The 17572-nt window shown below is 42.5% G+C and overlaps 1 protein-coding gene across 3 annotated transcripts in view; it reads left to right on the forward strand.

The window, feature by feature from the left end:
- The window catches only part of SH3BGR (SH3 domain binding glutamate rich protein), an 86466-nt gene extending 81499 nt beyond the window's left edge, over positions 1-4967 (forward strand). For all 3 annotated transcript variants that reach the window (XM_068969806.1, XM_068969788.1, XM_068969798.1), the window contains 2 exons: positions 704-850; positions 4574-4967. In XM_068969806.1, coding sequence (XP_068825907.1) covers positions 704-817 — 114 coding nt within the window. In that variant the 3' untranslated portion in view covers positions 818-850; positions 4574-4967. The remainder of the gene's footprint in view (positions 1-703; positions 851-4573) is intronic.
- Positions 4968-17572: the final 12605 nt, after the last annotated feature.

The raw sequence follows: 17572 nt of genomic DNA on the forward strand, positions 1-17572 counted from the left end.
TGTGTGGCGGGTGTCTGTATTGTGTGTGGTGGGTGTATATGTGGGGTGTGTATGTGTGGCGGGTGTCTGTGTTGTATGTGTGCTGGGTGTATATGTGGGGTGTGTATATGTGGCGGGTGTCTGTGTTGTGTGTGTGGAGGGTGTATATGTGGGGTGTGTATGTGTGGCGGGTGTCTGTGTTGTGTGTGTGGAGGGTGTATATGTGGGGTGTGTATGTGTGGCGGGTGTATGTGTGTGTTGTGTGTGTGGGGTATATATGTGGGGTGTGTATGTGTGGCAGGTGTGTGTGTTGTGTGTGTGGTGGGTATATATGTGGGGTGTGTATGTGTGGCGGGTGTCTGTGTTGTGTGTGCTGGGTGTATGTGTGGGGTGTGTATGTGTGGCGGGTGTCTGTGTTGTGTGTGTGGTGGGTGTATATGTGGGGTGTGTATGTGTGGCGGGTGTCTGTGTTGTGTGTGTGGAGGGTGTATATGTGGGGTGTGTATGTGTGGCGGGTGTTTGTGTGTGTTGTGTGTGTGGGGTATATATGTGGGGTGTGTATGTGTGGTGGGTGTCTGTGTTGTATGTGTGGTGTGGGTGTGTTGTGTGTGTGTGTGTTGGATGGGCTGGGGGAGGCCCTGACCTCTAGTCTGATGTTTTACACTCTTCCTCACTGTATCTGTTGACCTTACACTTTTCCGTAACGGTGTGATTTTCGTTGAAGACTAGAGAAGTAGCCGCAGAGGGAGCAGAAGGGGAAGCAGAGGGAGAGGAAGCTGAAGAAGAAGAGGAACCAGGAGAAGAAGAAGGAGAAGGAGACGAGGACGAGGAGTCTTAAGCCTGCTCATGCTCTGCTTTTCCACTTGTCCAGGTAGCCACATCATTCTGGGGTTGAAGGCCTGTTTACTACTGTCTGCCATCTAGACCACATTTCACCTAGTGATGGAGGTGGATTCCAATTTGATCGGTTTGTCTGTCTTCTCAAGGCCCTGGGCTGCCCCTTCTTGGAGCCGGCAGGCTGGTTAATTCTCCTGGACCCATTTCTTGGGCACCAGGGCAAGGAAGGCTGTGGTTGATACGATTTCTAGTAAAAAGTGTGACTGTCAGGTGAGGAAGTTTGTGTTGCACCTGTTGCTCCTTCTTCCTCTGTATTTAAGTGAAAGCACAGGGAGTATTCTGTTCTCAGCATCTATCACATGAACTCCTTTACACATCTGTGGGGGAATTTACAATTGATGTTCATAACAATGATGATAAATTATCAATACAGCCTAAAAAAACCCCAAAGCTGGCTGCTCATGAAAAAAAAATATTGCCAGATTCAATGATAAGTACTTGATATTACTATTCATTGATTTATATCAAAACATCCACTTATACAATATTAGCCAGAGCACTCATGTAGAAACAGTTTGGAATATGGTGAAGTCACTTTAGATATCTTTGACAAGTATGCTTACTCCCTTGTAATTTTATACTTCTATTGACAATGAAAAAGAGTTATGTGGTTCTTAATAGTTCGGTAAGTTAACCCTTTTGTTGTTGTTCAGTCGCTCAGTTGTGTCTGACTGTTTGCGACCCCATGGACTGCAGCACGCCAGGCCTCCCTGTCCATCACCAACGCCCAGAGCTTGCTCAAACTCATCTCCATCGAGTCAGTGATGCCATCCAACCATCTCATCCTCTGTCGTCCCCTTCTCCTCCTGCCCTCAATCTTTCCCAGCATCAGGGTCTTTTTCAATGAGTTGACTCTTGGTATCAGGTGGTTAAAGTATTGGAGCTTCGGCTTCAGCAGGTAACCCTAAATGTATTATATTAGTAAGATACTGAAAGTGGGTATTGAGGACACAGAGAAAATACTCAAATGTTGTGGGCTATACAGAAAAGATGATAAGGTCATTAAGAGCTATAAAAGTATCTGGTATAACAGACTTTTAGCAAATGTGAACATTATGTTTCTATTGACATGATTTGACCTTGCCAACAGATTTGAGGGTAACTATTTATTCTCTAGGGCAGTGAGGCTCACAATTTTCTCTGGTACCCTAAGGGTTCTTGTTCATTAAAAAAAAAAAAAATTGTAGTCTCCTTTCTGTCTGTACCATGTCTCCACTGAAGCAGGTAAGACCAATTTGGTGGCTATTGATATCAGGGGATGCTGCAATTCATGGGATCGCAAAGAGTAGGACACAACTAAGCGACTGAACTGAACTGAACTGATATCAAGGGAGCAGGAAGAAATAGAGGATGAGAGAGTGAGCGCTGGACACACAACAAGTCTTCAGTTAAGGTCTGCAGTCACTCTTGGAGCCTGTCTAGTGAAGGGCAGACAAAAGACACTGTAGACAGGAAAAGAAACTCCAGTGCTTATAAATATCAGCTAACAGAAGGCTCCGCTCTGTGCACCAAAGACCGATTTGAATAGTATATATTTCCCCTTTTAATATACTTACACTTAAACATAAAATGCTGATTAAAAAAAAATGGATGTATTTTTAAGAAATCTTGGAGCTGGTGGGAGCAGCCATCACATGGTATTATTGGGACTATGGAAGTTTCATTACTCCTTTATTCAAATTACAAAGCAAATCTGAAAGTGAAAGTGTTAGTCACTCAGTTCAGTTCAGTTCAGTTCAGTTCAGTTGCTCAGTTGTGTCCAACTCTTTGTGACCCCATGAACCGCAGCACACCAGGCCTCCCTGTCCATCACCAACTCCCGGAGTCTACCCAAAGCCATGTCCATTGAGTCGGTGATGCCATCCAACCATCTCATCCCCTGTTGTCCCCTTCTCCTACTGCCCTCAATCTTTACCAGCATCAGGGTCTTTTCCAATGAGTCAGCTCTTCGCATCAGGTGGCCAAAGTATTGTCCAACTCTTTGCAAACCCATAGACTGTAGCCCTCCAGGCTCCTCTGTCCATGGGATTATCCAGACAAGAATATGGAGTGGGTTGCCATTCCCATCTCCAGGGGATATTCCTGACCCAGGGATTGAATCCAGGTTTCCCACATTGCAGACAGATTCTTTACTGTCTGAGCCTCAGGGAAGCAAATCTAGCCCATCATCTATGCTTTCCCAGGGGCTTTCTTTCATTTTGTGACCACACAGACCTCCACTTTAGGGCCAAATGATGATCAATTTGGAAGCGATCTCATTTCTTTATTTTTAATTTTCTTCTAAATAGAAGAAAAAAGTTACAATTGAGGAGTCTGTTGTCAGTCTGATTAATGTCCCCAATCCCATGTCCTAATTCCCTTAGGAATGGATTGGGACTCAATTTTGAAAAAAATGAAGACTGGCAAGTTTACTTTTAGAATTCTATCTGAAGAATGATAGGAAAGGAAAATATGCTGATATTTATAGCAACCTTCCCCCCCAACAGTAAAAGACTCATAAATACAGTTAAGTTCATTTCTATTCACTCTGATTGTAAAGTCTTTTAAAATTATTCAATTTAATGTGATAATTATAAAAAATATTGATATGAAATGACACAGCTGAGAGAGAATCCTTCAGTAGCCAGATGGCTCTATAGACTGATTTAAAAAAGAAAACCTATGGCAAGGCCATTTTACCTGTTTCTCTGATGATGAGATGGTTGAATGGCATCACAGACTCAATGGACATGAATCTGAGCAAGCTTTGGGAGTTGGTGAAGGACAGGGAAGCCTGGCGTGCTGCAGTCCATGGAGTTGCAAACAGCTGGACATGACTTAGTGACTGAACAACAGCAACCGATGACTTCTAGTTTGGAATTTAATTCATGGACGTTTGTCGTGAGGTCAAAATGCCTGGCAGCGAAGGCATGAATCGCTTTCCTAAATTGCATCCCTGACCCCCAGAGAGATCCTATGTCCTTGAAAATGCAACATGAAATGGGCAAACCATTCGGCGTCTAAAAGCACACCATCTCATAGCTCATGGATATGCCAGGCATTTTGCTGGAAGAAATGGTCCTAGGGAGAATATGGCCGTGAATGGAACTACGAAAGACTTCTCATTTCTTATATTTGAAATTGATGCTAAATTGAGGCCCAGGAGAAACAGTCTGTAGTCTGAGACTGAGTCCTGTCTCCTAACGGGGTGCTGCTCCATACTGTCTCTAGTGTAGCTGTGGATCATTTCAATTACCCCTGCTTGCTCTTCCCCTGCTTCCCCCCGACCCCTAGGACTAGGCTGTAAATTCAGTCTTTCCATTTTTCATGAAAATGCAATGGGGAAACTGTAATGGAAGATGCCAGCTTCCTTCTGATGTTTGATAGGTTAGTACAGAGAAAGGATATAAACCTCGGCTAGTTTTCCACAAGAAAAATTTAATTTCCTTTCTTTGCCCTTGATGAGTAGTAGTTTCTAGAATAAAAGGCAGTTCAACTCTTGACTGGAGAAGAAAATGGCAACTCATTCCAGTATTCTGGCCTGGAGAATTCCATGGACAGAGAGGAGCCTGGCAGGCTGCAGTCCATGGGGCTGCAAAGAGTTAGACATGACTGAGCGACTTTCACTTCACTTCTCTTGATAAATAATTAAGTTTGTGGTAAACATTCTCTGTCTCTCTTTCATTTTCATCTCCCTAATATCTTCCCTTTCTTTTAGGAAACCCAAACCATGAAGCACCATTTCATCTGTCTCCCCACAAACTGAATTCAACGAAACGCTTTGGCCTGAAGCTAGCACACCTCTGTCGGGATGTCCAGGGTTCACTGGGGAATTGTATGACATGATGCGATTAGATCTCCACACATGTATTTACTTAATCATATCGACATGAAATCAAATGTGAAGACAGCACTCACATACCTTCACGGGCCTGACATTTGTGGCCTTTGCTTAATTTTTTTTTTTTTGCTTTGCATGAATAGTCCTTCTCACCAATACCCTGAAAAAAAAAAATTACAAAATATAGAACTTCTCTTTGTGATAAGACAAAAGTGCCTTATGCTACTTTTCTCAGAATTCGCTTTGAAGATGAAGAACTTTCCAGAGAACAACCATACAAATAAAGCTGAATAAGAAATATATTGTCCCAAGGAGTGGATTTCTTCGTTTCTAGTCTCTCCATGTACAGGCTGGCTCAGTCTGTCTGTAGCGGGGGCGGGGTGTAGTCCTGGAGCCTCCGCAGAACTTTTCTGTGTCCGCCGGGATGGATGCTTTTTGTTGCATCGATTGTTTTGGTCCATGTTTTCCAGTGACACTGACTGCCTCGTTATGTCCTATTTTGTATTATTCGCACCACTGTGTGTACCTTAGTCTCCCAAGCCTTGTTTAAGTGTCGCTGCTGTCCACGTGTGTAGGGATCTCGAGGCAGACAAATAAATTCGCCACCCCAGTGCCCTCTGCACGTGTCCACGCTGGAGGGAGTGGCTGCCTCTGCTTCTCCTGTACTGATTGATTCGCAGCCATGACTGCTACGTGCAAAGCCTGTGACTGTAATCTTGCCTCCTGATGCTGAGTGTCTGTTCTCCAAGAGCTGGTCCAGCCCCTTGACGTGTTCACCAGGTAGGTCTGAAGCGTTTCTCTGCTCACCTGTCCCATCTCAGTGTCTGATAGCAATTTTTTTCCCTTCCTCGTAAGGTTTGGCTGGCGTCTCGCCCCTCTGTGTGTGTGCTTCTCTGTGTGCTTTGCTTGCAGCCAGTATTGCTCCTGTGCCACCAGGAGGGCCCTTCTCTGTGCTGTTTTCTTAATTAAGGACAATGCTGGCTGTCAGCTTGGAGTAGCCTTAACTTTTCCTCCGCCTAAGTCTGCCTATCGATTTTGCGGCTAAGCCTGTTGGTGTCACTGGGGAATGCAGTCTCTGGTGGCTCACGGGAACTCTGGCAGACGGCTCTTTTCTGGTTACCCTGGTAACAAAAAGAGGCGTTTTGAAGAGAATGAACATTATTTTGTTCCAAAATGTTGAAGTAGACTCCTCTGAGGAAATTTCTCTCCTTGTTAAAAATAAGGTGAGAGACTGCTGTGGGATGGAAATCCGTATGCTTAAAATTTAGTTTCTACTTTGTACTGTCTTTCATTAGATTATGTCCTATGTAAAAAGCGTCACAATTTTACAGCTGCTCCACACCCAAATAGGCCTTAAGCATTTGCTGTTGCTGGGGCTGACTTATAGCTCTTGTGGTAGAGCAGGCTGGAGACAGATTTATTCATCTAGATGCCAATTTTCCTCTTTTTTTTTTTTTTGTATTTTTGAATGAGAGTAAATATTTGTGCTAATAATAAGCAGAGTAAATGACTTATTTAAATTAATTAATAAATCAATTTAATTATTTTTTAATTTATGTTGTCTTTTGTAGTCAAATTAATATTTTAATATATATTATTTATTCACTCACATTTCACTTTGTACAAGGTATTATTAAAATGCAAAAATCATTTTGATCAATAATACCATGTAACTAGTATAAGTTCTCATCCAGATTTGACTTCACCCATCAGTCTAACCCCCAATGGTTAGTGGCTCCAGCAGCACAATGACAAATGTAGACTATAAGATATCAAAATATAGTTTTAAAAATCCACATGCTTTGTCAATATATGAAGTTTCTAGAAACAAGACAGCATTAAAAATACGTAAAAAAAAGAAACTCAAAAGAAACACCCAGGTTGATAAGCAAAATCCTGCAAAAAGAGAGAGAGAGAGAAAAGACCAGAGACATGGAATAATTCTATGATGATCTCAACTAACAGAGGTTCAAATAGTTGATTTTAATTAGTTCATACAGAGCCTGAACATTCAAAGTAAATGTTCCTTTTAATTTTTTTTTTTTAAGTTGAGTTTTAGGCTACACTGGGTCTTTGTTGCTGCAGTCTCTTTCTAAGTTGCAGGGAGTCAGGGCTACCCTCTAGGGGTGGTGGGCAGGCTTCTCACTGCAGTGGGCTCTCTTGTGGAACACAGGCCCTAGGGCACAGGCTCAGTAGTTGTGGTGCATGGGCTTAGCTACCCTGCAGCATGCAGAATCTTTCTGGACCAGGGATCGAACCTGTGTCCCCTGCAGGTTGGCAGGCAGGTTCTTAACCACTGGACTGCCAGGGAAGTCCTCCTTTTATATTTTTTAACTTGAAAAGCAGGTACACAAAAATTCAAGTGCATTTTTCTAACCACAGAATAGTAAATGCTTCCTCTTGCACTTTTTACTTTTGGGGTTTTTTGCATTTCTTTGGTTTGAAATCTTCCTCTGGTGCAAGGATCCAAGATAAGAGATAAAGAGGGTTTATTTTTGTCATCAAGTTTTCTAGATTAAATGCGAGATGTGTAGAAAGGGAATGGACTGTATTGCCTACAAAGTTCCTTGAGGGATTTTAGAAATGCTGCTTTAAAAAACAGTGTCAAACCTGTGCAAAGGTAGTGAGTGTAGGGTGACCGTTTTGCTGTCCTGTCCGACTCTTTTGAGACCCCATGGATTAGGATTCTCCAGGCATGAATACTGGAGCGGGTTGCCATTTCCTTCTCCGGGGGATCTTCCCTACCCAGGGATGGAACTAAGATCTCCTACATTGCAGGTGGATTTGTTACCGCTGGGCCATTGAGAGAGCCAGTGAGGTGTGGTAATAGAGAAGAGCCACTAGATGGCGATAAAACACAAGCTTCTTGATAACAGCATCGCTGTCCCCGGAGCCCTCCTGGCTATGTGTGCGGGTACTGTGGAGATCAGAAGGTGAGCATAAAGCATTTGTCCACCAAACAGAGGAAAAACAAACAAACCATCTTCCACATCCAATGGTCAATTAATTAGTATATTGTTTATAATGCTTTTCAGTTCAGTTAAGTTCAGTCGCTAAGTGGTGTCCGACTCTCTGCGACCCCATGGACTGCAGCTCGCCAGCCTCCCTGTCCATCACCAACTGCCAGAGCTTACTGAAACTCATGTCCATTGAGTTGGTGATTCCATCCAACCATCTCACCCTCTGTCGTCCCCTTCTTTGGGATTGGAATGGAGACTGACATTTACCAGTCCTGTGGCCACTGCTGAGTTTTCTAAATTTGCTGGCACATTGAGTACAGCACTTTCACAGCATCATCTTTTAGGATTTGAAATAGCTCAGCTGGAATTCCATCACTTCCACCAGCTTTGTTCGTAGTGATGCTTCCTAAGGCCTACTTGACTTTGCATTCCAGGATGTCTGGCTCTAGGTGAGTGATCACACCATGACGGTTATCTGGGTCATTAAGATCTTTTTTGTATAGTTTTTCTGTGTATTCTTGCCACCTCTTCTGAATATCTTCTGCTTCTGTTAGATTCATACCATTACTGTCCTTTATTGTGTCTATCTTTGCATGAAATGTTCCCTTGGTATCTCCGATTTTCTTGAATAGATCTCTAGTCTTTCCTATTCCATTGTTTTCCTCTATTTCTTTGCATTGATCCCTGAGGAAGGCTTTCTTATCTCATCTTGCTGTTCTTTGGAACTCTGCATTCAAGTGAGTATAGCTTTCCTTTTCTCCTTTGCCTTTAGCTTCTCTTTTCTCAGCTATTTGTAAGGCCTCCTCAGACAACCATTTTGCCTTTTAGCATTTCTTTTTCTTGTGGATGGTATTGATCACTGTCTCCTGTACAATGTCATGATCTCTGTCCATAGTTCTTCAGGCACTCTGTCTATCAGATCTAATCCCTTGAACCTATTTGTCACTTCCACTGTATAATCATAAGGGATTTAATTTAGGGCATGCCTGAATGGTCTAGTGGTTTTCCCCACTTTCTTCAATTTAAGTCTGAATTTGGCAGTAAGGAGTTCATGATCTGTGCCACAGTCATCTCCCAGTCTTGTTTTTGCTGACTGTATAGAGCTTTTCCATCTTTGCCTGCAAAGAATGTAATCAATCTGCTTTTGCTATTGACCGTCTGGTGATGTCCATGTGCAGAGTCTTCTCTTGTGTTGTTGGAAGAGGGTGTTTGCTATGAGCAGTGTGTTCTCTTGGCAAAACTCTGTTAGCTTTTGACCTGCTTCGTTTTGTACTTCAAGGCCAAATTTGCCTGTTACTCAAAGTATGTCTTGACTTTCTACTTTTTTGCATTCTAGTCCCCTATATGAAAAGGAAATCTGTTTTAGGTCTTAGTTCTAGAAGGTCTTGTAGGTCTTCACGAACCGTTCAACTTCAGTTTCTTCAGCATTATTTGTTGGCGCATAGGCTGGGATTACTGTGATAATGAATAGTTTCCCTTGGAAATGAACAGAGATCATTCTGTCATTTTTGAGATTGTATCCAGATACTGCATTTCAGAATCTTTTGTTGACTATGAGGGCTACTCCATTTCTTCTAAGGGATTCTTGCTCACAGTAGTGGATATAATGGTCATCTGAGTTAAATCCACCCATTCCAGTCCATTTTAGTTCACTGATTCCTAAAATGTCAATGTTCACTCTTGCCATCTCCTAATTTGCCTTAATTCATGGACCTAACATTCCAGGTTCCTATGCAATATTGCTTTTTACAGCATCAGACTTTACTTCTATCACCAGTCACATCCACAACTGGGTGTTGTTTTTTCTTTGGCTCCACCTCTTCATTCTTCCTGGAGTTGTTTCTCCACTGATGTCCAGTAGCTTACTGGGCACCTACTGACCTGGGGAGTTCATCTTTCAGTGTCATATCTTTTCCCTTTTTCATACTGTTCATGGGGTTCTCAAGGCAAGAATACTGAAGTGGTTTGCCATTCCCTTCTCCAGGGGACCACATTTTGTCAGAACTCTCCACCATGACCCATCTGTCTTGGGTGGCCCTACATGTCATGGCTCATAATTTCACTGAGTTAGACAAAGCTGTGGTCAATGTGATCAGTGTGGTTAGTTTTCTGCAACTGTGTTTTTTCAGTCTGTCTGCCCTCTGATGGATAAGGATAAGAGGCTTATGGAAGCTTCCTGATGGAGAGGCTGATTGAGGGGGAAACTGGGTCTTGTTCTGATGGGTGGGGCCATGCTCAGAAAATCTTTAATCCAATTTTTTGTTGATGGGCTGGACTGTGTTCCCTCCCTGTTGTTTGACCTGACTCCAGACTCTGGTGGAGGTAATGAAGATAACCCTGACCTCTTCAAAAGGTGTGGTGCTGCACTCAGTGCCCGTGGTGCTGCAGCAGGCCACTGCCGACCCACGCCTCTGCTGGAGACTCCTGGGCACTCATGGGGAAGTTGGTCAGTCTTTTGTGGGGTCACTGCTCCTTTCTCCTGGGTCCTGGTGTGCACAAGGTTTTATTTGTGCCCTCCAAGAGTCTGTTTCCCCACTCCTGTGTAAGTTCTGGTAGCTCTATGGTGGGGTTAGTGGTGACCTCCTTCAAGAGGGCTTATGCTATCCCAGGACTGTTGCACCCAGAACCGCTGACTCTGTGGCAGGCCATTGCTAACCTGCACCTCCACAGGAAACACTGAACTCAGTTCTGGCTCGGTCTCTGCGGGGATCTCTGGGTCCTGGTGTGCACAACGTTTGTTTGAGCTCTCTGAGTATCTCTGACAGGTAGGGTGTTTGGTTCTAAATGTGACTTTGCTCCTCCTACCATCTTGCTGGGGCTTCTCCTTTGCCCTTGGTTGTGGGGTATCTTTTTTTCGTGGGATCCAACATTCTGCTGTTGATGGTTGCTCAGCAGCAATTTGTAATTTTGGAGTTCTTGTAGAAGATAAGCGCACATCCTTCTACTCCACCATCTTGGATTTTTGTAATTTTATATCAATGCTTTTATCCAGGACAATTAATTTTGGGCAAAATGTGGTGCATTCTTAAAAGATGTGAAAACCAGTCATTGATTGAATTTCAAACGCTGGGTTACATAGGGGGGTTTCCCTGGTAGCTCAGCTGGTAAAGAATTCACGTGCAATGCAGGAGACCCTGATTTGATTCCTTTCAGGCAGAAGATCTTCTGGAGAAGGGATAGGCTACCCACTCCAATATTCATGGGCTTCTGTGGTGGCTCAGCTGGTACAGAATCCGCCTGTAACACGGGTTCAATCCCTGGGCTGGGAAGAGCCACTGAAGAAGGGAAAGGCTACCAACTCCAGTATTTTGTCCTGGAGAATTCCATGGACTGTATAGTCTATGAGGTTGATAGGAGTCTAAAGTTGTCAGCAATGGATAGCCTACTACAATTTTGATCAAGATACAGAATCTTCTTTTACCTTGTAAATAGCTCCTCATGGAAGTGTAAACAGAACTCCCATGGGCCAAGTGGCTGATTGCCCTTGTTTCAAGCCTTTTAGCCTAGTATGATGTGTTTTCCAAATGTTTGGAAATAGACTCATTGTCCTCGCAGAAGCCTTCTTTTCACAGGTGCCTGAGCTGCTCAGTGTTTTGATGATTTGTTTTGGAAAGACTTTCAGGTAAGTAGGAAAAAAAATAAGTTGTGAAACCGAGGTAAACTATGCCTTAGTCCCAGGACAAGAATTTTAATTTGCTTGTTTTGTACCAGGTCACTTTTCTCTGTGGTCTGTTTCATATAATGTTTGTTTGTTTGTTTGTTTTGTCCATCCCTTGAAAGAAACAGAAGTTAATAGGGATGCAAATAAAACTCCCACAAGAAAACATCGCACTCATAGACTAATCAGGGTCAAATAAAGCAGAGAAATGCAGGCTGGCTTTATTTTTCTCTAGAGACCACTGTCTAGATATTAACAGATTTCCCTATAAATAACTTTGGACTTCCCTGGTGGGTCAGACAGTAAAGAACCTGCCTGCCATTCCAGGAGACATAAGAGATGCAGGTTTGATTCCTGGGTCGGGAAAATTCCCCTAGAAAAGGGAATGGCTATGCGCTCCAGTATTTTTGCTTGGAGAGTTCCATGGAACGAGGAGCCTGGCAGGTTACAGTCCATGAGGTTGCAAAGAGCTGGACACTGCTTAACAGCTGAACAACAACAATAATAGATAACTTTCTCCAGCCTTTGACTAGGTTCATAGATTTTAAACGGAAATGTTGGTAGGTCAAATTCACTAAAAAAAGTGCACCTTGATGGTGTTTCACAGTGGCTACAGGGGATTTGCTTGATATGTCAAGATGGCAAAATATCTAGGTAGAGAATGGGAGTTTTGCATGGTTCCTGAATACACCTGTTGATGGTTCTTCTCCTGGCTTGAATTTCTGGAATAGTTCTAGAACAATGATGTCACGTTTGACTCACTATGAAATTCTTGATGGGGCTCATGAGCCAAAGTATTTTTAGAAGCTCCTCAGATAATTGAGCTGTGAAACTAGGTTAAAGAAACACTATGTGACACAGGAAGCTCAATCCAGTGCTCTGCGACCATTCACAGGGGTGGGATGGGGTGGGAGGGAGTTTCAGGAGGGAGGAGACACATGTGGCGGATTCATGTTGTTTTATGGCAGAAATCAACACAATATTGTAAAGCAATTATCCTTCAATTAAAAAAAAAATTGCTGGCCAGGAGGAATTTAGACCCTGGAAAACATCCAATTTGTTCTCCCTAAAGGGGAGTTTCCCAGGTGGCACTAGTGGTAAAGAATCTGCCTGCCAATGCAGGAGATATAACAGATGGAGATTCAATCCCTGGGTCAGGAAGATCCCCTAGAGGAGAGAATGGCAACCCGCTCTAGTGTTCTTGCCTGGAGAATCCCATGGACAGAGGAGCCTGGTGGGTTACAGTCCGTAGGGTCACAAAGAATCGGGCATGACTGAATCTACTTAGCACGCATGTACACACCTGTATGGGACAATAAAGTTGATCACTACTGATGAAATTTTCCAAAGGATCCAGTTGTTTTCAAATACATATATATATTTGTTTTAGGCCATAGAACTCTTTGTTTAAATGGATCTCCATATAAAAATCAGATGGATGAAGAGCTGCTCTGAGTATAGCTACGGGGACTTTGACCCCCATGGGGACTCAATTCAGAGTACAGTTTGGAGACTCTTTGCTTGGTTGTAGATTTTAAAAGTTAACCTCAGTGAAGTTAGGTTGTTTTTCAGTGCAGAACTGTTCTGCAGTGATTTTGGAGCCCAAGAAAATAAAATCTGTCACTATTTCCATTGTTTCCCCATAAACATCTACTTCTGCTTCATTGACTATGCTAAAGCCTTTGACTGCGTGGATCACAACAAACTGGAAAATTCTTCAAGAGATTGGAATACCAGACCACCTTACTTGCTTCCTGTGAAATCTGTATACAGGTCAAGAAGCAACAGTTAAAACTGGACATGGAACAACAGACTGGTTCCAAATTGGGAAAGGAGTATGTCAAGGCTGTGTATTGTCACCCTGCTTATTTAACATATATGCAGAGTACATCATGAGAAATGCTGGGCTGGATGAAACACAAGCTGGAATCAAGATTGCAGGGAGAAATATCAATAACCTCACATATGCAGATGACACCATCCTTATGGCAGAAAGCAAAGAGGAACTAAAGAGCCTCTTGATGAAAGTGAAAGATGAGAGTGAGAAAGCTGGCTTAAAACTCAACATTCAAAAAAACAAGCTTGGGGAACCTAATTTTTCTTTTAATTTTTAAGTTTTTTTTTTTTTTTTTAATGTACCAGGTTTGATGTCTTCAGCTGTCTGCTCAGTGTTCTTATCAACAAGGCCTCCTATGGCCACTCCGTTGAAAATGAAACTCTCTCCCCCTAAATTAAACATAGAGTTACCATTGTTGTTGTTCAGTCACTCAGTTGTGTCTGACTCTTTTCAACCCCATGGACTGCAGCACACCAGGATTCCCTGTCCTTCACGATCTCCCGGAACTTGCTCAAACTCATGTCCACTGAATTGGTGATGCCATCCAACCATCTCATCTTCTGCTATCCCCTTCTCATCCTGTGTTCAGTCTTTCCTAGCATCAGGGTCTTTTCTAATGAGTCAGCTCTTCGCATCATGTAGCCAAAGTATTGAAACTTCAGCTTCAGCATTAGTCCTTCCAATGAATATTCAGGATTGATTTCTTTTAGAATTGACTGGTTTGATCTGTTGCTGTCAAAGGGACTCTCAAGAATCTTCTGCAACACCACAATTCAAAGTATGATCCAGCAATTCCACGCATAGGTCTATACCTAAGAGACAGGAAAACATATGTCCACTCAAGAACATGTACATGAATATTCATAGCAACATTATCCACAATAACCACAAAGTGGAAACAGCCCAGATATTCAATAAACTGGTGAATAAATAAGCAGACAGTGGTCTCTCCATACAGTGGAATGTTACTCATCCACAACAAGGAACAGAATGTTGACACAGACAGCAACATGGATGAATCTTAAAGACATTATGTAATTGAAAGAAGTCAAACAGAGGCAGTTCTATTTGCAATTTTTTAAGGAATCTCCACACTGTTCTCCATAGTGGCTGTACTAGTTTGCATTCCCACCAACAGTGTAGGAGGGTTCCCTTTTTTCCACACCCTCTCCAGCATTTATTGATTGCAGATTTTTGGATCGCAGTCATTCTGACTGGTGTGAAGTGGTACCTCATTGTGGTTTTGATTTGCATTTCTCTAATAATGAGTGATGTTGAGCATCTTTTCATGTGTTTGTTAGCCATCCGTATGTCTTCTTTGGAGAAATGTCTATTTAGTTCTTTGGCCTATTTTTTGATTGGGTCGTTTATTTTTCTGGAATTGAGCCACATAAGTTGCTTGTATATTTTTGAGATTAGTTGTTTGTCAGTTGCTTCATTTGCTATTATTTTCTTCCATTCAGAAGGCTGTCTTTTCACCTTGCTTATATTTTCCTTTGTTGTGCAGAAGCTTTTAATTTTAATTAGATCCCATTTGTTTATTTTTGCTTTTATTTCCAGAATTCTGGGGGGTGGATCATAGAGGATCCTGCTGTGATTTATGTCAGAGAGTGTTTTGCCTATGTTCTCCTCTAGGAGTTGTATAGTTTCTGGTCTTACATTTAGATTTTTAATCCATTTTGAGTTTATTTTTGTGTGCGGTGTTAGAAAGTGATCTAGTTTCATTCTTTTACAAGTGGTTGACCAGTTTACCCAGCACCACTTGTTGTGACCCAGCAATCCCTCTGCTGGGCATACACACCGAGGAATCGCAGTACTGTTTATAATAGCCAGGATATGGAAACAACTTAGATGTCCATCAGCAGATGGATGGATAAGAAAGCTGTGGTACATATACACAATGGAGTATTACTCAGCCATTAAAAAGAATACATTTGAATCAGTTCTGATGAGATGGATGAAACTGGAGCCGATTATACAGAGTGAAGTAAGCCAGAAAGAAAAACACCAATACAGTATACTAACACATATATATGGAATTTAGAAAGATGGCAATGATGACCCTGTATGCAAGACAGCAAAAAAGACACAGATGTGTATAGCAGACTTTTGGACTCAGAGGGAGAGGGCGAGATGATTTGGGAGAATGGCATTGAAACGTGTATACTATCATGTAAGAATCGAATCGCCAGTCTATGACCAATGCAGGGTGCAGGATGCTTGGGGCTGGTGCACGGGGATGACCCAGAGAGATGTTATGGGGAGGGAGGTGGGAGGGGGGTTCATGTTTGGGAATGCATGTACACCCGTGGTGAATTCATGTCAATGTATGGCAAAACCAATACAGTATTATAAAGTAAAATAAAGTAAAAATAAAAATTTAATTAAAAAAAAAGAAGAAAGAAGTCAGACAGAGACGGCCACATATTGTAGGACTCCATTTATATGAATTGTCTGGAACAGGTAAGTGTGTATACAGGAAGGAGATCTGTGATTACCATGGGCTGAGGAGAGGAAGCAATGGGGAGTGGCTGCTACTGGGTATGTTTTTTTTGTCAGGGGGTCAGTGCTGGGTGATGAAAATGTCCTGAAGGTAGGTAGTGGATTTGGTTGCATAGCTGTGAATACACTAGAAATCATAGAACTGGGCAGTTTTAAAGGGTGACCTATATCCCAATAACCAAGGGAACATTTCATGCAAAGATGGGTACAATAAAGGACAGAAACAGTATGGACTTAAAAGAAGCAGAAGATATTAAGAAGAGGTGGCAAGAATACACAGAGGAACTGTACAAAAAAGATCTTAATGACCCAGATAACCATGATGGTGTGATTGCCACCTAGTGCCAGACATCCTGGAGTCCTGTGGACCTGGAGTCAAGTGGGCCTTAGGAAGCATCACTAGGAACAAAGCTAGTGAAGGTTATGGAATTCCAGTGAGCTATTTCAAATCCTAAAAGATGATGCTATGCTGCACTCAATATGCCAGCAACTTTGGAAAACTCAGCAGTGGCCACAGAACTAGAAAATGTCAGTCTTCATTCCAATCCCGAAGAAAGGCAATGCCAAAGAATGTTCAAACTGCACAATTGCACTCATTTCACACGCTAGCAAAGTAATGCTCAAAATTCTACAAGCTAGGCTTCAACAGTATATGAAATGAGAACTTCCAGATGTTCAAGCTGGATTTAGGAAAAGCAGAGGAACTAGAGATCAAATTTCTATGTTGGATCATAGAAAAAGCAAGATAATTCCAGAAAAACATTGACTCCTGTTTCATTGACTATGCTAACACCTTTGACTGTGTGCATCATAACAAACTGTGGGAAATTCTTCAAGAGATGACAATATCAGACCTCTTAACTTGCTTCCTGAGAAATCTGTATGCAGGTCAAAAAGCAACAGTTAGGACCAGACATGGAACAACGGACTAGTTCCAAATTGGGAAAGGAGTACATCAAGGCTATATATTGTCACACTGTTTATTTAACTTATATGCAGAGTACATCATGTGAAGTGCCAGGCTGGATGAAACACAAGCTGGAATCAAGGTTGCCGGGAGAAATATCAATAACCTCAGATATGCAGATGACACCACCCTTACAGCAGAAAGTGAAGAGGAACTGAAGAACCTCTTGATGAAGACAGACAGTTTGGCGAGAATGGGAAGCTATTAGATGTCATAACCAGGTGAGGGGTGTGTGGAACAGGGAGCTGTATGTGTGTGTGCCTGAGTAAGGAGTGGGAGACAGAAGGCTTCTGGGTAAATCTTGCCTCACTCCAGTAGGATTGAGAGCTGAGGTCAGGCAAGTGAAATACCATGTTAGCTGGGTAGTCCACCCTGGCAGGTATTTCTGCCTCGAGTGCAGACATCTACCACCTCCCATCTGGTTCGTTAGGTTTTCCCCACCGGCCCCACCAGGACCTGCATGCTCTCTCACTTCCTCTGCGCACTGGTGTAACTACCAGTACAGGTCCACATTCATCTTCACACCTATGCCTCCTGGAAGTGAAGAAGAACAAAAGAGCCTCTTGATGAAAGTGAAAGAGGAGAGTGAAAAAGTTGGCTTAAAACTTAATGTTCAAAAAACTAAGATCATGGCATCCGGTCCCATCAGTTCATGACAAATAGAAGAGGAAACAATGGAAACCATGAGAGACTTTATTTTTAGGGGCTCCAAAATCACTGCACATGGTAACTGCAGCCTTGAAATTAAAAGATGCTTGCTCCTTTGGAGAAAAGCTATGAGCAACCTAGACAGCATATCAAAAAGCAGAGGCATTACTTGGACAACAAAGGTCCATCTAGTCAAAGCTATGTTTTTTCCGGTAGTCATGTATGGATGTGAGAGTTGGACTATAAAGAAAGCTGAGTTCCAAAGAATTGATGCTTTTGAACTGTGGTGTTGGAGAAGACTCTT

Source organism: Capricornis sumatraensis, chromosome 1 (genome assembly GCF_032405125.1).
Source record: "Capricornis sumatraensis isolate serow.1 chromosome 1, serow.2, whole genome shotgun sequence".
Lineage (NCBI taxonomy): Eukaryota > Metazoa > Chordata > Mammalia > Artiodactyla > Bovidae > Capricornis > Capricornis sumatraensis.